We start from the raw sequence: 26,577 nt of genomic DNA, 5'->3' as shown, positions 1-26,577 counted from the left end.
AAAATCAATGATTCTCTTTCATCATTGATGTTTCTATCTCTTCCTCTCCTTTCCTCTCTGAAATCAGTAAAACATATTTAAAAAAATACTAGTTGTGATGCTTGATACTCACTATGAAATCTGGAGAGGAACACACACACACACACACACACACACAAGCACACACAAATACAGGATCTTGGATAGGGATTTAGTATGCAAATTTACAGTAAAACTCCTCTTCCCTGACACAATTAGGAGTGCCAATCAACAAGTTTGAATGGAAAACCATTAAAAATTATATATCCCTTAAACACTTTTAAGTGTTTAACATGACTCAATATACTTTCAGTCACCAAATTTTTGATGTGGAATTAAGAATTTTTCTTAGAATATGGGTCTATTGCTAGGAGTGTTTGTTTTCCTCATAACATGCATCCATAATATATCCATGCTGATTTAAACTGTGCTTTCTTTGCAGTGAGTGAAAACAATATATTCTTAAAGCAATGTGCCAGCAGAATAATTTCCTCAGATATGTTGTCTTTACCATATCTAGGACAGTTGATATGCACAATTTACTCAAATTATGCAATCAGCAACCTAACTAGCATAAACAGGCTTGGCACCAAACAAAGCTGACTCTTGTCCATCATACACCCCACTGGGGCCACCACGGGCATCCCTAAGAAGAGTGCAGCTATCGATGCTCCGTGTGCCCTGGGCACTGGTGAGCACTTGGCAGAAGGAGCAGAAGGCACTGGGGAGGCCAGTCTGCTCTGTTTCTCTGGCCTCCTCCCAGGCTGGTGCTGCTGGGAGGGAGGGAGAGGTGAGAGCCGCACACTCTAACTCTTCCCTTCTTTCCTTTATTATAGTTCACTCAAGGCCGGGACTGCCAAGGACTCAAGGTTCCTAGAAAAATACTGGGCCAGGAAGCAGGAGACCCGGATTCTGTTCCTAACGGGGGCCTTGGGAAATCAAAACCTTCCTGGATCTTGATTTGTTTCATAAAATGATATTGAACTAGATAACATAGCCCATGGATATTTTGTTTTGTTTTTTACAAAATTTGAACTGCGTTATACATTTTCACTTAAAAATATCACAAATCTTTTGCCCATAATATTATAAGAAGCTTAAATCACATAAACATACTCATAAAGCCCTACTGGGCTACTGTATAGTGAGTGCATTTTTATCTTGTCCTGGACATAGCAATAGTATCTTTTATTTAATTTATATTTTTATTGATTTCAGAGAGGGAGAGGGAGAGACAGAAACATCAATGATGATGACTGGCTTCCTCTTAGACGCCCCACACTGGGGATGGAGCCCACAACCCAGGCATGTACCCCGACCAGAAATCAAACTGTCATCTCCTGGTTCATAGGTCTACACGCAACCACTGAGCCATGCTGGCCGGGCGCAGATAGTATCTTTTAGTTGGAAGGGCAGAGATGATGTTTCCTTTCATGGAATTATTTCACTTTGTGTTGTTTCTATGCCAAATAAAATGCCCCCTCCCTGTCACTAGATGAAAAGACTGGTGGACGTGGATGAGGACTGATTTCCCACCAGGTTGCAAATCATTGGTATGTGCTGTTATCATACTCTCTCCTCTCAGAATTGCAAGGTCATTCTACTGTTCCCTGGAAATGTTCTCACTGTTGACAGTTCTGGGCCTACATGAGAGGGAAAATGTCCTACTCAGCAACATTCGAACAGCACACTGCCGGCAGCCAACATTCAACTTGGAATAGTGTGTGACAGCTGACCTAACACATGACCTCGACACATCTTGTTTTCAAGTGCAAGATAACTAATTGTCTTCATTACTTTAGTTTGTGCTGATTCCATAAAACTGCTTTGGGCAAGAACTCCAGAAACTTGAAGAAAACAAAGATAAATTAAGAAACACACTGTGATGGGAACACATGTGGTGATGGCTGGACTGGAACACAGGCAGAGCCGCTGTAATGATCAGCCAAGATTCCCGAGAATCTCTTGTGTCCAACATTGAGATGTAAAGATGCTCCCCTGCCTTTGAGAAATCACACCTGCGTAGAAGAGGAGACAAGCACGGGAAGAGACAGGTGATCCTCAGGTCCCCTTGAGGAACAGTGAAAGACCATACATAGAGTCAAAGAAAAAGGATAACCTGACCCCCAAAACCCAAACCTTTTATTTTATATCACAAAGGGCTAATTTTATTATATTTAAGAGCTCCAAATTAGCAGAATCTATAACAATAAAAGCATAATATGCTAATTAGACTGGATGTCCTTCCAGACGACCTTCCGGATGAAGCTGGGGCTGCAAGGGAAGGCCAGGTCCTAGGTGCCTGCCAGCAGCTGGAGAAAAGCCCAGGTCCTGGTGGCCAGAGGGAAGCCAGTGCTGGCACCCAGGTGAAGGAAAGCCTACTCTTGCAAAAATTTCGTGCACCGGACCTCTAGTCCTATCTAATAAAAGAGAAACATGGTAATTGGCGTACGACTGCTACCCTTCCCATTGGCTAATCAGGGCAATATGCAAATTAACTGCCAGCCAAGATGGCGGCCGGCAGCCAGGCAGCTTGAAACTAACATGAGGCTTGCTTACTTCAGTGAAGGAGGAAACCAACGTTCCCCGCCTGCCTTGCCGGCCTCTGAGCCTGCAATTTGAAGCATAGTTACAAATATAGAAGCTAAACAAAACCCCAGAATCCTGCTTTCAGCGAGCCTGGGATCTCAGAGCTGAAGTTGATACGGAGTTTCGATTATAGAACCGAAACAAACCAGATACCTGCTTTCAGGAGTGGAGGTCTAAGAGCTGGAGCCTCAGAGCTAAAGCTGGCCCAGAATAAAAAAAAAAGAAAAAAAGGAGCAGTTGGGAGTTTCAGCCCTCAGCCCCTCACCCAGACTGGCCAGGCACCCCAGTGGGGACCCCCATCCTGATCCAGGCACCCTTTAGGGCAAGCCAGCCAGCCCCACCCATGCACCAGGCCTCTATCCTATATAGTAAAAGGGTAATATGCCTCCCAGGACCGGGATCAGCGGAGCCGAGAGGCCTCCCGGCACCGGGATCAGCATGACAGGGGGCAGTGCCCAAAACCCCTGATCGCCCTGTGGCTCTGTGTGTGACAGTGGGCGGGGCCACAACCTCCCTATCCGCCCTGCTCTGTTCGTGACAGGGGAAGGCGCCCCAACCCCCTGATCAGCCCTGCTCTGTGCCTGATACGGGGGAGCTCCCCAACCCCCTGATCTCCCTGCAGCTCTGTGTGTGACAGGGTGCGGCGCCCCAACCCCCTGATCGGCTCTGCTCTGTGTGTGACAAGGGGCGGCGCCCCAACACCCTCCCACGGGCCCTGCTCTGTGTGTGACGGGGTAGAGCCATAACCTCCCCATCGGCCCTGCACTGAGTGTGAGAATGGCGGCGCCCCAACCACCTGATCGGCCCTGCCCTGAGTGTGACAGGGGGCGGTGCCCCAACTCCCCTATCGGCCCTACTCTGTGAGTGACAGGGGGAAGCTCCTCAACCCCCTGATGGGCCCTGCTCTGTGCATGACAGGGGTGGCGCCCCAACTTCCCAATCAGCACTGCTCTGAGCCCGACCAGGGGCTGCACCTAGGTATTGGGCCTGCCCTCTGCCACCCAGTAGCAGGCCTAAGCCAGCAGGTCGTTATCTCCCGAGGGGTCCCAGACTGCGAGAGGGCACAGGCCGGGCTGAGGGACCCCCCCTCCCCGCCGAGCGCACAAATTTTTGTGCACCGGGCCTCTAGTAGTAAATATAAAAGAAAAAGGGGCAAAGCACACGAACACAGTTCTCAAATAGTTTTTAAACATAAGATGATCCACTGGACAAATAACAAGAGAATTTTAAACCATGAAATAATTTTCTTCCCAGAGATCAAGAAGTTGAATAAGAGTATTGGTGAAGATTGGGGGTGAGATAAGCACTCATCCATTGCATGCATAGGCTGCTACAACATGTACAAAGCTATTACAATAAAAGCTATCACAATACTCTACAATCAGCACCTCCCTTTCTAGAAATGTAAAGATACAGCCCTAAACCGGTTTGGCTCAGTGGACAGAGCGTCAGCCTGCAGACTGAAAGGTCCCAGGTTCGATTCCGGTCAAAGGCATGTACCGTGGTTGTGGGCACATCCCCAGTAGGAGGGGTGCAGGAGGCAGCTGATCGATGTTTCTCTCTCATTGATGTTTTTAACTCTCTATCCCTCTCCCTTCCTCTCTGTAAAAAAAATCAATAGAAATATTAAAATACACACACACACACACACACACACACACATCGTTATGTATACGGGAACACAACTCTTGTAATTTTACTCATTATATCTAAAAAGATGGGATCAATTTAAATGGGCATCAATTGGAGATTGTTTAAATAAATTACAGAGTATCACTGTGATGTAAATATTAGTTTTGAAAACAAGTAAGTTAGATAGATGTATAGATGACAGAAAACATAGATACAGAATAATCTAAGAGGATTTGTTAAGTTAGAAAAACCATGTAGCCCGGCTGGTGTAGCTCATTGGCTGAGCACTGACCCATGAATCAGGAGGTCACTGGTTCAATTCCCAGCCAGGGCCCATGCCCAGATTGTGGGCTCGATCCCCAGCAGAGGATGTGCAGGAGGCAGCCAATCCTCACCAATGTTTCTCCCTTTCCTTCCTCTCTAAAATCAATAAAAACCTATTTTAAAAAAAAAAACAAAAAACCTGTATGTATAAACCAGTGTAAGTTTGGTAGTGGAGGGCCAGTTGTAAAAGTCTAAAACCTGAGAAACTTCAGTCACCGACTTCACTCCAGACCTACTCAGAATCTGAGGGTTTTAGAAATTTCTTTTACTTCTCCAGGTTTTTATAACTAGGAGATGGTGTTGTTTGAGTTGACTCCTACGGAGGCAGGTCACCCCATCCTGTATTTAACTTTTCATGTCATGTGCAGACTTTCTCACCACACACGCCCACTCACTTTTTCTTTTGGGGAACAAACAAGTCGTCTTGCAGAACATATGATGTGAACTTATTGAATGCATACTTGCCCCTAATGCCATTTCTTTCCTAAAAATTCACTCAGTATGTACTGAGCAATATGCCAGAGTTAGGAACTGAGGATATTGGGGAATAAACTAAGTTTAAACTCACAAAGGGGATCTAGTAAGCATGTTCAATAATTAGAACACAAAAGGTTTTGTGCCATAAAAGACATGCACTTCCATACTGAGGGCCCAGACACCCCACTAAATTAGCATGTGAGTGAGGGGCAGGGGTGCGGGTCAGGAACAATGACTCAAAGGACAAGTGTTTGGATTTACACGGTATGAAAGCCCAGGCACCCAGCAGGTGTGTAAAGGTGCACCTAAAGGTGTGGAGAAAATAAACCAGAGAGAAATGGAATGGACCACGAGGTCCCTTTTAGATGAGATGATGATGGCCTGGATTTTAATATGGGCAGAGTTACATTTTAAGAACCAATCCACTAGGCCCGGGGTCAATGATTCTGGGCAAGACAAGATCACACTGGCGTCTAGTACTTTGTTGGGGACTGACACCAGGTTTTACTGCTGTGATTTCCTGCACCTTCTCCATTCTCCATCCGAATTAGAATATTCACAGCTCAGCAGTGAAATGAGAAGCAAACTGATCAAGGAGCTAGTTAGAATTCTTGGTTCACCAGACCGAAATTTATTTCTTGGTTCTTCATTAACTACAGGAATTTTTCTTTTTCTGTAGTTACTTTAGGATAATTCCTCCCCCCCAAGTTATTAAATTTAGAAAAGTAATTTAAATAACAAATCACATTTGATTTATACTTCAGAAATACCAGCAAGAAAAATGGAGCTGAGTTGGGACTGCCTTTCTAATCTCTCACTGTTGCCTTCATTGCATTTAGAAATTACATTTGTTTATGCCTTAGACTTTAAGCCACTTTTATTTAATAACAGTTGACTTATATTAAATTTTGTTTCATCAGTTTTGCCATTTGGTATTTAATTAACCAGAAATAGGATCTGGCCTTTAGAGCTGCAAGATTAAAATATGGTCTAAATGAAAGGCATTAAATTATACTCAGTAGGCCCTGACCAGTTTGGCTCAGTGGATAGAGCGTCGGGCCGTGGACTGAAAGGTCCCAGGTTCAATTCTGGTCAAGGGAATGTATATTGGTTGCAGGCTCCATCCCCAGTAGGGGGCGTGCAGGAGGCAGCTGATGGATGTTTCTCTCTCATTGATGTTTCTAACTCTCTATCCGTTTCAGGGGAAGAAAGTAAATTGATTGATATCAAATTTTTAAAATGCATTTGGTAGTTTTGAGATAAGTAGTTTGTTCTTTTAAAGTAAATATTGAGTACTTTTCATTGATGGTATTCTTGAGTCAAGCATGTAGAGAAAATGTACTGTAGGCCCTGACCAGTTTGGCTCAGTGGATAGAGCGTCGGGGCGTGGACTGAAAGGTCCCAGGTTCAATTCTGGTCAAGGGAATGTATCTTGGTTGCAGGCTCCATCCCCAGTAGGGGGCGTGCAGGAGGCAGCTGATGGATGTTTCTCTCTCATTGATGTTTCTAACTCTCTATCCCTCTCCCTTCCTCTCTGTAAAAAGTCAACAAAAAAATATATTTTTTAAAATTATACTCAGTAGTGTCACTTAGCATATTTTATTGTAATCTTGGGTCCTTAAAACTCGTGTATCATGATCAGCATCCCAGCTACCGGGGACAAATGCAAAGCCTTTTTCATTGAATCAATTCTAGTTAAGAACCTCCAAGACCCCCTGGGACGTAGGTATTTGTATCCCCATTCTAAAGCACTAGGAAACTGAAGCCCAGCAAAGCATCTGGTAATGAATGGGTGGTGTTCAAACACGTCCGACTCCAAGGCCTACGCTCTTCTCCTTTAAGCCTCCGAGTAGAAAACTTCATGTTAGTATAAACCAGTTGTTCTCAACCTGGATGGGGGGTGGTAGACATTTGGAAACACATTGGGAGACACGGTTTTTGGTTGTCACATCTGGGGGAGGGAGGAGTTCTGCTGGCACCCAGTAGGTAGAGACCAGGGATGATACTAAACAACCTACAATGCCTAGGACGCTCCCCCACAACAAAGAGTTACCCAGCCCAAAGTGTTAAAAGTGCCAAGATTGAGAAACTAGAGGGTAAACAATATTCCTCAAAAAGTCTTACAGACCTATTACTACCCCCATCCTGTTTTGTTTTCTGAAATCAATGTTTAGGGTCAATGAAAATAGCTTTAAACCAGAACCAGATGTGTTTAATACATACATGCATGCACTTTTTTAATGCAGCTGAGAAGTGCTTTGAGTTTATACTGTAAATCACTGTGGAGTGATCACAGAACTTTGAAGGTCTCAACCTCAAATATTATGCTATATATTGCATATAGATGTAGGGTGGGGAAACACATGTATGCTTCATGTTTCCATTGATGTGTGATTGTTCTGATCTTTATTCTGTTTAATAACAGATGCAAAGGGTGTGGGGAAAGAAGCCCTGACTCAGAAAGCAGGGAGAAACATCATATTGAAACTTTATAAGTAGACTTTTTTTTTTTCAAGCACAATGAAGCCACACCATGAGGCAGAAAACTACTTTCTTAATTTTATTTGAAAAGTACACAAGGTCACAAAGCTAGAGCAAGTTCTTGCTTTTTTAACCAAATTTGTTCTTACAAAGTTCAAAATCTGCACCATTGGATATTTAAGCCAGAAACTTTAAATACAAAAATCACCTTTGAAACTGACACTATCAGTTCTCTACTTGCATATGTGAAGTGTCAAAATATTTTTTCTCAGTACTACAAGTTTATTTATTACAAATGTTCACAGTAAGGGATGAGAATAAGTGAATCAGTGAATTGTGGTTCTCTTGACACTTGTGTCATTAAATACGTTAGTAGAAAAATGCAAAGTTCTTCCTTGATTGGAGCGTTTAGTGTCGTGACCAACACCAATCCCAACAGGTACTTTCCCCTCAAATTACAAAACAGGGTACTTTGTAGAACTTGATTAACAGTAAGAAGCCAGATACAGCAAATATTGCTGGTGTTACTATCCATAAGATAACATATTTGCTGGTGTTACTCATAAGATAACATATTTGCTGGTGTTACTATCCATAGGATAAGCAGAACTGCAATTCACAAATTTATTATTCTTCCCTGTGTCCATAACATGAATAAGCAGAATCTGTGCTCAGTTATGGACCATATTTTAGTGTCAAAATAGGCAAACAAGTAAAAAATCCAACTGCAGAATATGTTGCCTTTATTGCAAGACTATCCAAAGGCATTTGAAATATTAAAACTTGCCCAGAACATTTATACTACTAAACACAGAATATTACAAAGATGTATGTACATATATATATATAATATATAATGTCACAAGCCACTAAGAAGTTAAAATGGTGTCAACGTTTTCTACAAACTACTCCTTACACGACACGTCAAAGCATTAAGCACATAATATGGACCTTTTCTGTTCACACTGGAATAAGGGTTCTGAAAGCCCTAAACACTGTGGAGGTGAAAAGAGATTAGGAAAAACTTGAAACATTCACATAACTTCAGATTTACATGCTGCACGCACACAGAAAGACAGAAAATGGTTATTTTAAAAAGCCATCCATTATAGAATTTGATGTCTAACTTCATGCAACGAGTTCTTTTTTTTATTTAATCAAAATGTTTATTTGCCCCTTTACTTGCTCCGAATTTATGAAACTCAATCTTGAAAACTACCTTTTTCATAAAAATCAGATATTAATTCATACCAATAATCTAATTGTGTTTCTTGAATTAACCTCCCCCTACGACACACTCTGGCTGTATTTCCATTGTAACAACTCCAGGGCAGATTTTTATTTTTTTTTTGGCCTTCTAACAGGGGAATATTAGAATATAAACTACACATTAAAGTACAGAACTACGTCCTCTAAGGTACCACTGCTTCTCAAGTTATCCTGTGTAACTCAACAAAATGGTATGGAGTCTCTTAGGTGTAAAGTGGAATTGTAAGGTGTAAAATTGCTTTTGCCTCGAAGACGCAGTGCTATCCTTGGCTGATGCTGTTAAGCTCCAATGGCAATGCTTGAATAGCAAGTTTTATTGAATTGCTTGATGATTACCAATAATTCCAGAACAGACATTTGATCTCTGGTTTAAATGAAATTATCAGTGAGAATCCCTTAATGGGTCAAGCAGAACTACCTGACTTCTGGATTAATTGAAATTTACAATGAGAGTAGCTGAAGACGTAGCCTAAACCTGAATTCTGTCCTCTAAATGTCATCACGCCCAATAGGTCTGTACAGGATACACAACTGATTTTTTGTGAGGTTGTTTCTTAGGGTACAGGTGATTCTGGAAGAGATTCTGGCTTATTTGTAGCTAAATCCTAGACCAACTACGAAGTCTCAGGCAAGGAAAGCCTTACATGCGTCCATTTTTTGTAGTAATTTCTACTTAGATTGATAGCATAATCTTCAGTGCATGAAAATTAATAAAGACCAAAAGTTGTTTCTTAAGAGTTTGTGCTGGTATTTCTTAGTACTATTGTATGTACATTTGTATTCATATAAAACAGACCAGACATCTGGAGTTCAAAAATAGTTACTATTATAAAATCAGAAACACAGCCAGAGTGTTGGGGATGTTGGAATGTTAGTCTTTATGGATAACACAGTCTGTTAATTTGCATACAAAAAAGAACAGAAAAGAGGAGGCAAGAGTGAAGTCTGAGGATAGAAAGGTGTCACAGTGATGCATTTTTAGGAACAGTACCTTCACCTCTAAGCACCTTTCAGGTGATAGCTAGCTCATAGGCACCAGAAATTCATAATAGAAATTAAATGACCCAAAAGGCACAAATGAAACTGTTAACACAAGTATAAAAGCAATATTGTGTGAGGTTAAAACCCTATTTAAAAAAGGCTTCCGAATACGTAAAACTGTACACTAATTCATTACACAGACATTCCGCTTAAATTTACCATTAAAAAGTGTACACAATACTCTTACTAACCAGAAAGTCATGCCAACATTAATTTCTAATGCCGCATGAACCACCACAGCACCCAAAGAGATGAACAGAAACCAACTCCCTACAAAATCGAGGGAACAGGTTTTAGAGCTAGTGAAATAATTTATTGCAGACCTTACTTACTATAAAGAAACTGCTGGCTCATTCTACTATATCCACACTCCCTTGCAATCTTAAGGGAAATACAATAAATTTACTTTCTACTAAAACAGTATTTAACACATTTGGCAGTTGGGAGTATTCCTTTTACTCCCTTTCCTTTCTTTCTTTCTTTCTTTTTTTTTTTTTTTAAGAATAAATCACTTTCACAAAACTAGGACTCAAACTTTTCAAAACTCAACTGGATTTTCTGCAACTGCACAGACAGGTTGGCAGTAGGACAGTAACTGTGCGTCCTCCCAAGTCTGGAAGGCAGAATTGCGAAGGACACTGACGAGCTTACAATGCGCTCCGTCATTCCGAGCCTATGAAGGAACATCCTCCAGAAACTGCATTCAGGAAGGTAGACTTAGGATTACATGTTTCTGGAACGTATAACATGCAACACCATCCAAAAACGACAACAACAAAACGCTGAACTTTTTAAAATTTGGAACCAATAATTAGGGGATTTCAATCTGTATCTGTCCAATAATAAATGTTATAATTTTTTTCTTAGTAGAAAAATATCACCTAACGCAGAGAGCCAGTATGTGGTTGGGAACTGCAGGATTCCCCATCCTTGCTCTGGCGGGTCTGTTCTGGAGATCACCCCAGATTGCTCATCGCTGAAATCCACCCTCACTACCATACCTAGTGTCATCGCTCTATGTAGTGACAGCAAACATGCTAAATAAATCCATAGGTGCTCCTTTACTTTAGCATATAAAAGAGCTTACTATTCCTCTGGTGCTTGTTGCCAACAGTCCATCAATCAAATACTTAAGCAATCATTCCATAGACAAGGCTTATGCATGACCTGAAAGTAGAACTAGTAATTTCTAGAACCCTGTAGAGTGTTTTTATGTTACTAGAGCTATTCCAAACACATTTAGAGTTTTCAAAGAACAAACATAAAGGACTGTAAGAATTTTCTGCCATGAATGCTTCTTTGCCAATTTTGGGTCATAAATTAAAAATAATGGCAGGAATGAAAAAGTACTACTTTTTGAGATGATTCAAGTATCAACTTGGTGTGCATGTAAATTCACCAATATCTTCTTTGATTTCATATCCAAAGTGCTACATATTACTAAGTATTGGTAGTTAGAAACTGACAAAATCAACTTCTTTAAGAAATCTTTTTCAGATGGCAAATTTGTCTTTAGTAACTTTAATGCCTATACTATTCCGATAAAAAACAAACACAACTTTTTGAAGTATGCTTCTTACAGTTTTCGATTCACTTTTTGATCTATTGAGGCTGGTAGCAAAATTTAAAACAAAATAGGTTTTCCTATTTCAAAAGAAGAAGAGAAGTGTGGAGCACGGAGGTGAGAGGTTCGGAGGCCCTATACTATAGACCCGTCCTTGCTCTGGGCTGGAATCATCACCGGCACCGCTCCCATCCTACTGAGATTAGGGGCAGCTACCTTAGCGGGCGGGAGAGTCGGACTCTGAGGAGCGCGTTCAAAATCTTCACTTGGTACTTGGTTATACTGAGTCTTGGAATAGCCCTCCATGTTGGAAGGAGACATGGATCCCAGGGATGAGTGATTGCTGCCGATGTAGCTTCTGGCTGTGGACGTCCGGCTCTTGGGGGGAGGCACGTCTTCCCTGGAAAGCAAAGATCCCAAAATAATCGAAAGAATGAGTTTCTAGAAACCTACAATTGTGTAGCCTATGAATCATGGGCGGGGGCTATCTAAGCACGAAGTATATAAAAGTGTGTGACATACAAAAAAGCAAGCACGATCTCTCTCTATATATATACATATATACATATGTATATGTATATAAAAGCCTAAGTGACCGTTTAGACTGGTCGCTATGACGATGCACTGACCACCAGGGGGCAGACACTCAACACAGGATGCACCCTGGTGGTCAGTGCGCTCCCACAGCCAACCTCCTGTGGCCAGCCAACCTCCCGCGGTCCCTTCCGCTTGGCCGGCCTCAATTGACCCTGGTGGCCCTGATCACTGGCCAGGCCGAAGGACCCCACTTGTGCATGAATTCGTGCACCGGGCCTCTAGTTAAGTATAATGTCACGAACTGTATATTTGTCCCTTAGTTATCAGTTACAGAATATAGAACTTCTCATATACTGAAAGGCAGTATTTATAAAAATTTATGATTTTATAATGTCTTATAAGAAACAAACCTAAAATATGTTCATATTCCAGTACAACTCATCAAGATAATCTCATTACAGTCATGTAACACTTTATCCTATATAATAAAAGGTTAATATGCAAACTGTCCCCTCGACCAGTTCGACTGCGAGTTTGACCAGGGGGTGGGGCCGGCTGGCCAACCGCCTGTGTCCCCTCCCCCTGGCTGGCCCAGCCCGATCGCCCTGATTGGAGCAAGCCAGCTGGACCCCACCTGTGCATGAATTCGTGCACCAGGCCTCTAGTAGTTACTAAAGCACTATCACCTACAGATATATTTCTACCAAAAAAGAAAAAAAATCCTTTTTGCTACTAAAGTTATTGATCTAAGACCTTAGCTGAAAACAGCAGATTCTAGTCTGCAACAAACAAACAAACAGGAATTCAGGCAGAAGAATTTTCACACCAAGGACTGAATTACAGCTGGTGCATTTTTAAAATGCAAGTGCCCAGATCCTACCTCATACCTACCAAATGTCAGTTTCCTGGGTGTTACTCAGTCACATGTTATTTCTTAAAGCTCAATAATCGAACATACACTTCTAGTTAAGATCTTCTGGTTTAGAATATTTTGTTAAAAATCACATTACTAATAGTTCTGTCACTTGATGTAATTAGGTCTTTTTTCTTTCTTTTTTTTTGGAGTATGCCATACCTGTACTTGATTTGGAGAGGGCGAATGGTTTTGAGATAAGTTATTTTGTAGTGGTTCTTAAAATAGGATCCAGAACTGGAGAGGGACTGGGGGCACAGCCTAATGGAGGTTGATTGGATCTACACACTTGCCAGGGAAAGTGAGAGCTTTCAAATGTGTTGAAGGGAAGAGCTTTAGCTTGTATCCAGTTCTCACAGGGGCAAACATTTCGGATGGTTAAGAGAAGTAATGCTTTAGACATAATAAGTTTAGTACACTACACGTCAATCAACTCTGGTGTCACTGAATTACCTGATATCATGATGAACTTCCTTTTCATATTTTTCTTCTCGGCGCTTTTTATGGCAGCAAAAGATGATCACGCAGATGAGCATGAGAGCAAGCAGAGTTCCTATAATAGCTCCTGCAATTGTCCCAGCTCTGTTTGACGCTAGAATAAGATGTTCATAAGTAAATCATGGTAAAAAACAACACCACTCTATCCAGTCATATTGGAGGTAAGGATACACGCTGACAGACTGATCTCACTGTATACATTAACTATAGTAGGTCCTCGGGTTACGGCGGAGATCCGTTCCTACTGGGTGATGTAATGCAATTTTCGCCCTAAGTAGGAACCCACCTAACATAAGCCCTACGTCACTGACATTGAGCACATACCCAGCAGTAATGAAGTGAAACAGTAAAACAAATTTAAAAGAAAGATAACAATCCCTGACCTTTACTGTGGTAAATAAATAAAAAACATAAAGCAGACATGTACATACGTCGAAATGACAGAACTTTTTTTTTTAATAAATAAATGAGAGATGGCGATGTAACAATGAAACAACGTACGTCGAGTCCGACGTAACCCGAAGACTGTCTGTATAAGAAACTAATTAGCTTTTTTGGTCCAAGAAAAAAATCCACTAAAAGAACTTTCTTTTGAACCGTAGAATCTATTTTATGTATTAACTTCAAGGAATCGAACTGTGACCTCCTGATTCATAGGTCAATGCTCAACCACTGAACTACACCAGCTGGGCTGTATAATATATATTAAGCATAAATGTGATCAAACCAGATTAAAAGAGTTTAATGTTCCCAGCTATATGAGCTGGCATATAAGAATGTTCCAAATAGCTTATCCTTACAATGGCTAAATATGGTATAAGAGTTGACTTGACAACACTCCTGTTCTTCATGTTGCTACAATAACGAAGGTTTTTCTAATAAAATGTAGTTTTTTCTTCTCATGACTCGGGAAAGCTACTAACCAAGCCACAGAGTGCTCTGCTCACAGTTTGCATCTACTTGGCCTCAATAGACCCTTGCTGACTGAATGGGGGGGGTGCGGGGTGCTGTATAAAGACAGGGGAGCAAACATCATCACCCCCGGCGGCAGGTACTTACGAGGAACAACATCCAGGCGCAGCTGGCACTGGTCAGAGCCCACTCTGTTGCTGACTGTGCACTTGTACGTCCCAGAGTACTCAGTGGTGGCATTTTTCACAGTGATAACGGAGGAAGTCATTTCTATGAAAAGAGAAATGGGGCAGAGGGAAACCCATGTTTACAGGACTGCTGAGATTGCAGTAAAGGCAAGCCCTGCTAGGCCTGACAGTCCAGGCAAAAGTGAGAGAGGCTGAAGCTGGGTGCGGAACCAATGCCAGGCAGGCAAGACACGTGCAGGTCTCCAGAAGGCAAACCACGCGCTCCGGTTCATTTGTGCAGTGAGATTTGCAAAACCCATCCCACCCGCCCCGCCCCCCAGATGGAAGAAACATACAAAAGAAGTCAGAAGGGGCCATGCAGTTTACCTCTTAACTTGAAAAAAGAAACAGAGGCTCAGAGAAATCCTACTTGGAAGGTGGAGGCTAGTTTGAATAACAGGTCAGTTATAACCGTGGTCGGCAAACTGCGGCTCGCGAGCCACATGCGGCTCTTTGGCCCCTTGAGTGTGGCTCTTCCTAAGCCTTAGGAGTACCCTAATTAAGTTAATAACAATGTACCTACCTATGTAGTCTAAGTTTAAAAAGTTTGGCTCTCAAAAGAAATTTCAAGCGTTGTACTGTTGATATTTGGCTCTGTTGACTAATGAGTTTGCCGACCACTGAGTTATAACGAAGTGAGCAATTGGATTGAACCAGTTTATAACTTTCCAGTTAGTGCCACTGGGTGCTTTGGGTCTGTTTTGTAACAGACATATCATGGGTAAATCGCAGTAGCTTCAACAATAAGGTAGGCTCATGAAACTTTCAAGATCCAACTCCTTTTAAGTTAGTCATTAATTTAAGATCATGAACGTTTTCTGACAGTATTATCATTAAAAAACATATACCAAAGAAACCAATTATAGTATCTCAAACAGTGAAACTGTTATAAAAATATATCTATTTATACTACATGACAGTAAACTGTCTTGGAATCTTGACTGTTCTGTATAGAAAAGGGAGGGTATCTGGGGATGTAAAACACACACACACACATACTAGGGTTAAGTCCGTATCTATGGCACACGGTGCAGACTGTCTAATCAGCGGTACCTGATATCAGTGCAGTGGGCAGCTTCTGTGAGTTGGACAATTTCTGCCATTCATATTGTAATGGAAGTGAACCTTCCTTGGGTTCACATTTTAGTTTAAAGTCATTTCCAATTTCTTCTGATCCATCCACGTAACATCTTGTACCTGAAGGCTTAACTGAGAAGAGAAAATAAATTACAACTTTATACAGAAAAAGACTTTCTGTTTACAATGATTCTTAAACACTGAGCATGCTGCACAACCACTGACTATTATCACACGGTTCTGGTTCGGAGTTGACGAGAGTGAATAACTACAATCGGTTATGCAACACAAAACAGGCCAGACTGGGCTCAGGAAGCAGCCGCGGCACAGGGAGGTCTGGCAGCATCTCAGGCCCGGCTCTGTGTCCCTTATTCCACGGGGCACACCTGGAAAAAGCAAGCACGCTGTGGGCTGCACCTCCTCAGACTCAAGGAAGCGCCCTTCTCCATTCCTAACCTCCTCCTCTACCCCACGCCTGACATGGGAGTACGTGTCATGTCACATCTTTCTGGTGCCATTACTGTCCCAATCAGGGGATTATCATAAAAAATGCTGGCCACAGGGCCAATTCACTTGGTACATTACCTCAACCCCAAACCACCCGGGGAGCACTGCTACAGGTAAAAAGGTAAAGCTGAGGCTATATCCCAGGTCTCCCTGGGTCACTGCTTAGAGAAGCTGCTAACCCCATTTCCTGAAATTCACCCCAGCACTGAATTAACACCTTAGTGCTTCGTATGCTCTTGGTGAACTTTACTAAAGCAAAACACACACAAAATAAAAGGAACACATTTTAATAGTGTGGGTTGATCATGTTCAAAACATGTGTGCGCACACGAACACACACACATACCCTCCCCCACACGCACCCCCTACACACACATGCACACACCTTGTTGAGCGCCACCCCAATCTGCTCCCAAGCCAGTTCCCTTGTGCTGGGTGCAGTCATCTCACTCTACAACCCCGGCCCCAGGCACCACTGGCCAGACTTCATCAGGATCGGTTAGTTCTGCTGCTGCTAGGGTCATGTGAATGGAATAATACAGTACGTGCTTTTGTCTAGCTTCTTTATTCATTGCAAGGCTTTTGACATTGATCCGTGTTTTAAAAATCCATTCTTTTTCACTGCTGAGCTGTATTCCACAGACTATAACAAACGTAGTGATCCACTCCTGTCGGTGAACACGGATTCCAGCTTCCGGGCTCCTGTTAAAGCCTAACTCCCTAAGCTCACCAGGAGCAGGGTGTCGTTGGTCAAAATCAGACAGACCGGCCAGTGAGGAAGAGGCTGGTAGGAGCTGTGGGAGGTCACTTGACCAGAGAGGAGGGATTCTGAAGGCTTCAGGGGAGACTCAAAGGAGAGAGATTGGTTGCGAGTCCAATGCCTTTTCTGGGGCAGGTTAGGAGAACGGAATGACACTGGTGACAAAGGCCATTTAGCAACTGCGCACCCTGCTCAGTAAAGGATGGGTACAGGGGCTAGGGGCGACACTGGTAGCCTAGAGTTCACTGCAGCTCCACGGCCTTGGGAGAACAACGTCCCCTCTAAGGCTCTGCAGCTGGCTGGCTGGGCCTGTCCTCCCAGCCTGGCAGATGGCAGGACTGCTTTTTTCTTTTTTTTTCTTAGTCTGAGCCGACTTTCACTCTTCCAGTCCTGGGTGGGTTTGTACTTTCACTGCTACGAATAAACGTGAATGGGTTTTACAGTGGTGCACAATGGGGAAGAACACTGCTCGAACGCTCATGTGGCTGCTGGTATGCCTTCCTTTTCTCAGTCATTGCTGGATCATCTATCGTATGAATATCTTTAACTCTAAGTGGAACCGTTTCTCCAATTTGGCCAACAAGATCTACCACTTCTTCATAATTCTTCAATTTGGTGGTATTTCTCTCCTTCATCCGTTACTACTTGTACTGTTTTCGAAGGATCAACAGATGCATTTGATGGCATTGCTGATTTCCTAAGCAAATCTGTCTCCTTTTCAGATTGATCCGTTGCCCTGGAGACCACATGAATTGGACATTGAAAGAGGTTTCGCAAATTATTTCATCCTGTGAGTCTTAAACAAGACGAGCTTTGTTCTTCGTTTCTTCAAACTACCAATAAATCCTTTATTACATAAACTCGCAGTGGGACATGAAAGCCATGCTTTGTACACCAGATATCTACTGGTAATACAGCATACTAACCCCAACCTTCATCTTCTCTGCAAAAGATGGCGCTTTCCCATGGACCAAACATACCCCATAATGAACAGTTATTTTAAGTGGCTGCTCAGGACATCCAAGGCCCCACTGGGTTTGAGATCTCAACATCCTCCACCCACAAGAGAACAAGGTTTTACCAACAATGGTTTCTGAGTGTCGCCTAGGAGTGGCCCACCTACTTTCTGACCCCAACCATGACACCACAGGGAAGATGAACTCTTCACCCATGACACTGGATGGATAGAAAGAAAGAAAACCACACAAGGACAGAGATAAAGTTTTATCCCCTAATGTTTCTTTGGTCTGGGACTCCGGGATCCCTGGCCATTTTCCTCAGAACATTTGCATCCGCGATCACTGGCAGAGCTAGTTCTTCTCAGGTAAGGGCACATGACCATCACCAACCTGTAGGTGGCCAGTGCCCCACCACCGTAGTGACACTGTGCTCCACATAGGTTTTGCATCATTATCCCTCCGTGCTAGTGGCCTATCTCAGTCTATATGAAACACACACTAAGCCCCCGGAAGGAACAGGATATACACGGTGTGGCAAAAGGGTTACAGTTGTGAGTATATGGAACAGAGTTTATTCTTATATAACTTATTATCGCATTATTTTCCATACGAACAACTGTAAACCTACTTTTGCCCCACCCTGTCTACTTTCATCACCATGTCATCCATCCAAAAATGCTCATTTTGCTTGCTTCAAAACACCAATTTCAGGCAAAATCCACGCAAAGATGCTAAAAATCACCGGCCAAAATTTGAGGAGAAATGAGATATGTGTATACTCTAAAAAGTGGCTCCCCAAGATTTTTTTAATTACAGAAGGAAAAATCGTAAACTTTCCGTGGAGAAATCCATCAGATAAAACCTAAACTGAGTGATCATGATTGTCAATGAGACATGACATCACATGCCCTTATATGACCGAAGGAAACTCAGGAGACATACACACATGTGGATCTTAGACTTGGTCCTAGCACAAAGGGACTTTAGTAGAAAACTGTGAGATTCAAATTAGGTCTGTAGTTTTAGTTAATGGTATTGTCCTAACATTAATTTCTTGGTTTTCATAACTACTATGATTTTGTGAAATGTCAATATCAGAAGAAATTAGATGATGGGTATACTTTTAGGAACTCCTTAGTATTTTTGAAACTTTCTATAAAACGAAAGTGATTTCAGAATAAAGAATGAAAAGAAAAAGTCCTGCCCTCTACTAATGGCTTCCACATCCCAGCGTTGACTGAGCCACCACACGTCCGGGAAACTGTTTACTGTGAATGCTCTCCTCTTCACAACCCAGCCTGCCTATCCCAAAGGCCTCGGTAACAGGCCCTTTTGGAGTTGTGGGGAAAGGCTCTGGTGTGGCCACAGCACTGGTTCACGCTGTGGGTTCTCCATTCATTCTCCTTTCAGCTTCATGACGGAGCTGCATCCACACGCACGGCTGGTGCATCTGACGGAGCAGGGCGGGCCCTGCCAACACAGCATGGCGCCCCTCACCCCAGGCAGCCGAGAGTCATCCCCGCTCAGGTCCACCCAGCGCAGGGAGCTTCACGAGGCAGCTCTGGTTATGCTGCAAACAGCATGAGGGCATCTCCAGGTTTCCCACAAACGTGTCAACAGGGAACCAAGCAAGAACCCCACTGGATTACCACTGGTCTGGTCCCTCGAGAGCACTTCGCTTTGTCTTTCCTCCACAGGTTGTCTCAGCAGAACTTCAGGAAAAGCTAACAGACAAGCATCTGTCCAACTCTCACTCTCAAAGGAAACTGTAGTGGTTTCCCCCACAGCATGACTCATCTGACAACACGGAGGGAGCCGCAAGGAGCTGTCCTCTGACTCAGAGACACACTCACGGGACGGAGCACTAGTCATTAATTAGCACGCACTTCCTGCTTCTTCCTCTCACCCTGCATTTAACCCCGGCTCCCTCCCTGGTTTGCATTCAGGGTCTACTTGGCCCTGGTGACTCCCCACAGAGCTAAGGAGAGAGGTTACTGAGTCAGTGCCTCCCGCTGATCCATTCTGTGGAATTCAATGTCCAGGTTGTGACGTTTAATGAAACAGTGTCATTTCTCCTTCCCCGCAGCCATGGCGCTGCCCTCAGCGTGCCTGACCATACTATTGTCCAAGCCGGGCTCCTTCTGGGATACGTGCAGCCTGTGCTACAAGGATACTTTCTGTGGAAACCTACACATTAAACCCAGGACCTGGTCCTACAGAATCAATCTCTCCTTTCTCTCTCTCTCTCTCTCTCTCTCTCTCTCTCTCTCTCTCTCTCTCTCTCTCTCTCACACACACACACACACACACACACACACACACACACAGAGCTTGTCCACACCTCTTCTGGGAATACATGCCGATCACATCCCTTCCAATGTATCTGCCCCATCAAACAGGGGCTTCCCAACAAAAAATTCTGATAGTCTGATTAACTGGTATACTCTGCTTGGGACACCCCAAACCAGTTAAAATTCCAGATATATCTTAACTCAATGCTTTCTGGAGAGTAGGGTGAAAAGAAGATGTACAGTCAGGGTTATAATCCCAGGTATGCCTGGGTCTGAGACATGAGTTCAGATTTCTTCAACTTTTACTTGCTTTCACATTTTTTAAAAAATTTATTTTATTGATTTTTTTACAGAGAGGAAGGGAGAGGGATAGAGAGAGAGCTAGAAATATCGATGAGAGAGAAACATCGATCAGCTGCCTCCCGCACATCCCCTACTGGGGATGTGCCCGCAACCAAGGCACATGCCCTTGACCGGAATCGAACCTGGGACCCTTCAGTCCCCAGGCCGACACTCCATCCACTGAGCCAAAACAGTCAGGGCTTGCTTTCACATTTATAAAAGAGAAAGGTAACTCCATGTTTCTGAATGTAGACACAGAAAGCTAGAATTTTCAACGCTGCCAGAGTCCTATTCCTGGCTCCTCATTCAGGTTCACTTGCTTTCATACCAGAGGAAATATTTCAAATGGGTGCCATTTAGAACAAAGTGCCTTTACCACCCACACCCCCCACCCCCGTGTGCCCACTCAGCAGACAGCCCTACATTGCCACCAAGTGTACAGAAACCTGTGCTCTTGTTCCTGCTCTGAGAAGAGTGATGTTCAAAAGGAGTCTGGAACCCCAAACACTTAACCCCTTACTAGTTCTCTAAAACAAAGGGAATTTTGTTTCTCATGTGAGTGGTTAAGGGTGCTGGTGCATGACCACATAATCTAGAGAAGGATGGTAAACTTTGCAGTCTTGAACAGCTTGCAAAAAGTTCACACTTATCTCCTTCTTCACTATCGGAGAGAGCGAGACAAGACATCCACGTGACCGTGTGGCTAATCCCTTCCTTTTGAGGATGAAAAAACTGAGAGGCTCAAGGAGTTAAACGGCTCTGGTGTCGAATGGTCGAATCCCAAGTCAATGTTCCTTCTACCATACTGCATCTCCTCCATTCTAAATACAGGGGGGCCTTGACTTACGAATGTCCCGACTAACGAGTTTTTTGAGATACCAGCTGTCTCTCTGCTGATTTTTTGCATTGAGTTGACAGAGTAATTTGAGTTAACGAGCTCCTTAACGAGCTCGGTCTCAGAATGAATTAAACTCATAAGTCAAGGCCCCACTGTACTCCAATTTGTCATCAGAGAAACCTCATTTATTTGCTGGGTAATGTAGTTTGAGAACGTTTACAGTACACATAACAATTTTGAACTGAATGAGATCAAAGAGAGATTTAATGACAAGTACATCTCGTCATGTGTCACAAAGGTAGGCGAGAGCCCAGGAAATGAAGATGCTCTTTAATTGTCAGGACAAATCTGAACCAAAAACCAAAACAAACCTGGATCCCCTAACTTCTAGCTCAGGGTTCTTTTCCTGTATCACAGAACCTCCTCACTTACTTTCAAACCCTTTTATGAATTTCACCAAGAGACTAGTCACTTATTTTTTCTATCCAAAAGAGAAGGCTAGTTTTATGTTTTATGTTATGTGAGGACAGAGTTACTTCAGATGTTTCAAATTATTACTCTAAAAAACTAAGCTTTGTCTCACATAAGTGCTACTCTCCTACAGTGACAGCTCACTCTGTTAATAAGTAACATTAATAAAAATAACTTACCAAGAACTTTCAGCTGAATCTTCTTATTTCCAACGCCAGGGGCTTTTTTCACTTTGCACTGATATGTGCCAATATCCGACAGCTGTAAATTTGTTACATTTATTGACGCATCCCCGGATTTGAGGTCACTACTGGTAAAATGTACTCGTCCTTTTAGATCTGGATAGTAGTCATCGTAAATTTTGTCTCCAGAATATAAAATAATCTAAAAGAAAACCAAAATAAGACAGGAACACAACAATGAAGCAAAAGCTGTGTCATTGAAGGAGCTCTAGGTACACCATGCCACTGCAGGACCCCAAAACAGTAAGAACACATAGACGAGGAAACCACAGCTATTCAAAGCAAAGATTAAGGAAATGGAGAGGGATCAATATGATCCTTGAGCGTGGTCACACACTCTCACTGTAAATGTGGACACGAAGACTGAACATCATTAACATGGCCCTGGATTAGAAGTTCGTGAAACTGGACAAGAACACAGAATTGTGAATTTCTATAACTATTTCTCAGAGGCTGCAGCAGGTATGCCAATCAAGTGTCTAAAAGCAAGCACACACCATCCCCATCCCCAAAAGAGGGCTTATGACCATTTACCTGTGAAATCTAACAAAAAACACACACACAAAAAAGACATTTTTGTCTTAATACTAAGCTAGAGGGTTAATATTTAATAACAGGGTTCTAGACTCTAATAGGTTAAAGTTATAAAATAAACCTCTTAAGATGTGTGCCCAGGGTAACAGGGTCTTTTAAATCTTCTGTTAGAAGGGCAAAGGCCCTTTCCTAATTCCACTGTGTTTTCTGAGTTTAATGGAAATACCTGAAGGCTAAATTCAGTGGGAAAATAAAATTCTGTGTTAAACCTGGCTTGGAAGACAATGATAATAGTCATCTCTAAGTATAACTAAATTTAATTCAACACACTTTATAATTTTTCACATGTGCTAAGAAATCCTTCATTCGGGTCATCTGAGACCCAATGGCCAAAGAGCGGTGGTGCCAAACTCAAATAATAACCAGAAACATGACTATGGTGAATAGTCGGCAAATAATGTTTTATCTGAGATGTTAATTATGGAAAAGAGTACAATCAAAAGAAATGTCCTCTGTAGGAATTTACTGAGGGCAGGGACTTGGATTCCTTTCTGTATCGTCACCTTCCTACCATGCTGACCCCGTCCTAACTCACTCAAGATCTATTTCTATATTCAGTGTCTGCTCCGAGGAAGCCCTCAATCACAGCAGACAGCTGAAGGTGCACAGCTGACTTACTCTGTAAACACGGCCATTACTCTATTTGCTCAATCTTCTCGCCACACCCATGTGTCAACAGCAGTGCTAACTCCTCCAAGGAGGCTGCCCTATGTTCCTTTGTATTTAACCATGGGCTCCCCAGAAAGTTCAATCGATAGTACTTTCAATCCCCCATTTTGCTACTCACACACTTTAGTTGTCTTTTGATGAGGGCCTGACAAATAAGATGTGTCCCCACTGGTAGCGACTTTGTAAACTATCACAGTCTTTTCCCACGGAGACAAGGTTATGAACAGCAGTTAAGAAACGGGGAACTAACAAACACTTACTAGGCAATTTTGGTTTCTCTTCACAACCCTGCAGGATGGTGGTCTTACCCACAGTGATCCTTTAGCTGCAGGGAAGCTGTGACTCTCCCAGATCAGCTTTTACACAGCTAAGATGCAAACCAGAGCCCTTTGAGCTGGCACAGTATTTTATTAACATTTCCATATGACTGGTAGGCTTGCAACACTTATGCATACAGTATTTCAGAAAACTCTCATTGCAATCTTGAGAGGTAGGTTTATTTATTCCCATGTTACACTTGAGGAAACAGAAGCTTCTGGAACATGGGAGGCAGTACAGGACAGTGCAAAGGATAATAAGGTGCAAAGGGGGGCAAGTCAGAGAGACCTGGCCTCAAACCCCACGGGCAATGTTGCCAGCTGTGTGACCCTGAGAGTGTTCATTCAAATCTCCGGGCCTCCGTTTTCTCCTCCTTGTGTGTACAACAATAATTCTCATTTTAGAGTGTTGTTTTAAGGCTGAAATACATATAATTAAACCATATGAAATACCACAGAGCACAGAGTAAGTACACCATGGTATGCTGTCTACTGCCTGAAGAGATTACATAAGGAGTAAGGATGGAAATTTCTCCAGCCCAGTGCCCCACCACACTGCCTGCTAATATAAATAAACTAGAGGCCCGGTGCACCAACTCGTGCACCAGTGGGGTCCCTCTGCCTGGCCTGCGGGATTGGGCTGAAACCAGTTCTCCAACATCTCCCAAAGGGTCCCAGATTGCGAGAGGGTACAAACCAGGCTGAGGGACCCTACCCGTGCCGGGGGGAGGGACCACAGGAGGGCTCCAGGACATGTCCAGCCCATCTTGCTCAGTCCTAATCAGCCGGACGCCAGCAGCAAGCTAACCTAGTGGTTGGAGCATCTTCCCCCTGGTGGTCAGTGCACGTCATAGCGACTGGTTGTCCGATCGACTGTCTGCCCCCTGGTAGTCAGTGCACATCACAGTGAGCGGTTGAGCGGCCTTAGCATATTATTAACATATTACACTTGGATTGGTTGAACGGCCGACCGGTCAACTGGACACTTAGCATATTAGGCTTTTATTACGCAGGATTAAAAGGGCACAGCTAACATATAATGTAGCTAAGTTCTATGAAGGCATCCTCTTCTGCACCCATCTCTCCCTAACCCTTCTAGCTTTCTTTGGGCCCAATTGTACTGCGTTACACTCCAAGGCTTGTTTTTGTAACCCACAAGTGGAGCTTAAACCCTGGTTTCCCACTATCTCACAAGTCCTGCAGGAAGCAAGGCTGTGCCTCCCACCCCTCCCAGGAATAGACACACAAGACTATGGACACACACCGGGCTTCTTGGTCTCTAGAAGCACCTTGTTATGGCTTCACTTACGCGTCTTAAGCCAAACGCATTTAAGTAAGACCCGCACTCTCCATCCATTCATCTTAACCAGGAAGGCAGAGTCCTGGGCTGGAAAGGGAGATGGGCACTGCGCTGCCAGGGCTGCGAGGGTACGCAGGGCCTCAGGTAGAAAGAAGCCTGTGTTCAATGGTGCTGGCCCTCCATGGAAAAGGGGTGGGGGTGGGGTGAGAAGAGGAAGGCAAGGAGGAAGGAAACAGGGCATCTGGGCTGAGCAGACAGAATGAGTCCATTTCAATTTACTTTGCGGAGGGAGACAGAAGGAATTTCCAGCAGCAGAACCAGGACAGAGGTGCGTCCTTGGAGGGAGTGGCCCTAGTCATTCTCAACTTGGGAAAGTACCTTAATTATTTCCTTCACAAATACATCACAGGCAAACTGCCTGGATTTGCTAAAAATAGTAATTACCTTACTGCCCTGATTCAGCCATTAACTGGCTGAATAACCCACCCCTTCTTTTACATGGATCATAAGTAAAAATAAATTTCTCTTCTAAATATGTACATAGTTGACCCTCAAACAATGCAGGGTTTAGGACTACCAGCCCCCACCCCACACCAAGTAGAAAATTTGCATATAACTTTTTTTTATCCTCACTTGTGGATATGTTTTAATTTATTTTAGAGAAAGAGGAAGGGGGAGAGAGAAACATCAGTCGGTTGCCTCACTTTACACAACCCAACCGGGAATTGAACCTGCAACCTTTTGGTGTAAGGGACAATGCTCCAAACAAATGAGCCACCCAGCAAGGGCTGCATATATAACTTCTGACTGCCCAAAAAAGTTAACTGCTAACAGTCTTCCACTGACTGAAAGCCTTCCCAATAACAGTCAGTCAATCAGGACATATTTTATATGTTATATGCATTCAATACTGTATTTTTACCAAAAAAAGCAAACCAGAGAAAAGAAAATGTTATTAAGAAATTCATAAAGAGAAAATACATTTAGAGCATTTATTAAAATAATCTATGTATAATGGAACTGCACAGTTCAAACTTGTGTTGCTCAAGGGTTAAATGTATTACCATATTCCTCCAAATATGTGGACTTATTTCCTTCTCCCTGGTCTAATATAATTTATTAACATTGACTTTATTTTTTATTAAACGTGTCAGATGAAGCTAATATGCAATATTCTAAATTAAGTGAAATATTTTGGTACTATAAAAAGGCAAAGGGTGATTGAAATACATATATATTTATTTAGAGATGAGATTACTGGGCAATTTTCCTCCTTTGTGCTACTTTTGGCTTTCCATTAGGTTCTTATCCTATCTAATAATAGAGAAACATGGTAATTAACTGTAACTTGGCTACCCTTCCCATTGGCTAATCAGGGCAATATGCAAATTAACTGCCAACCAAGATGGCGGCCGGCAGCCAGGCAGCTAAAGCGAACATGAGGCTTGCTTGCTCCAGTGACAGAAGACAAGACTCCCTGCCTGCCGCCGCCCAGCTCTGAGCTCCAATGGTACAGATGCAACAATGTTACAAAATTACAGAAGCTAAACAAACCCAGAAACCTGCTTTCAGCCGCCAGTGGGCTCAGCACTTAGAGCGTCAGTGATGGCAACAGAGTTTCAATTATAGAAGCTAAACAAACCCAGATACCTGCTTTCAGCCAGCCACAGCCTCAGAGCTGGAGCTGGCTCTCAGCTCCAGTGACAGCTATAGAAGGTAAATAAATCC

At 43.0% G+C, this 26,577-nt stretch overlaps 1 protein-coding gene across 1 annotated transcript in view; it reads right to left on the bottom strand.

Moving 5' to 3' along the window:
• Window positions 1-26,577, bottom strand: part of CXADR (coxsackie virus and adenovirus receptor) — a 36,850-nt gene that overhangs the window by 9,120 nt on the left and 1,153 nt on the right. The window contains exons 2-6 of the mRNA XM_015570925.1: window positions 21,907-22,111; window positions 15,536-15,691; window positions 14,403-14,525; window positions 13,299-13,437; window positions 11,612-11,795 (exon numbers count right to left, since the gene is read on the bottom strand). Of these exons, the coding sequence (XP_015426411.1) occupies window positions 11,612-11,795; window positions 13,299-13,437; window positions 14,403-14,525; window positions 15,536-15,691; window positions 21,907-22,111 (807 nt within the window). The remainder of the gene's footprint in view (window positions 1-11,611; window positions 11,796-13,298; window positions 13,438-14,402; window positions 14,526-15,535; window positions 15,692-21,906; window positions 22,112-26,577) is intronic.

The sequence above is a fragment of the Myotis davidii genome, unplaced genomic scaffold (assembly GCF_000327345.1).
Source record: "Myotis davidii unplaced genomic scaffold, ASM32734v1 scaffold647, whole genome shotgun sequence".
Lineage (NCBI taxonomy): Eukaryota > Metazoa > Chordata > Mammalia > Chiroptera > Vespertilionidae > Myotis > Myotis davidii.
This window is presented reverse-complemented; position numbering and strand designations above follow the sequence as displayed.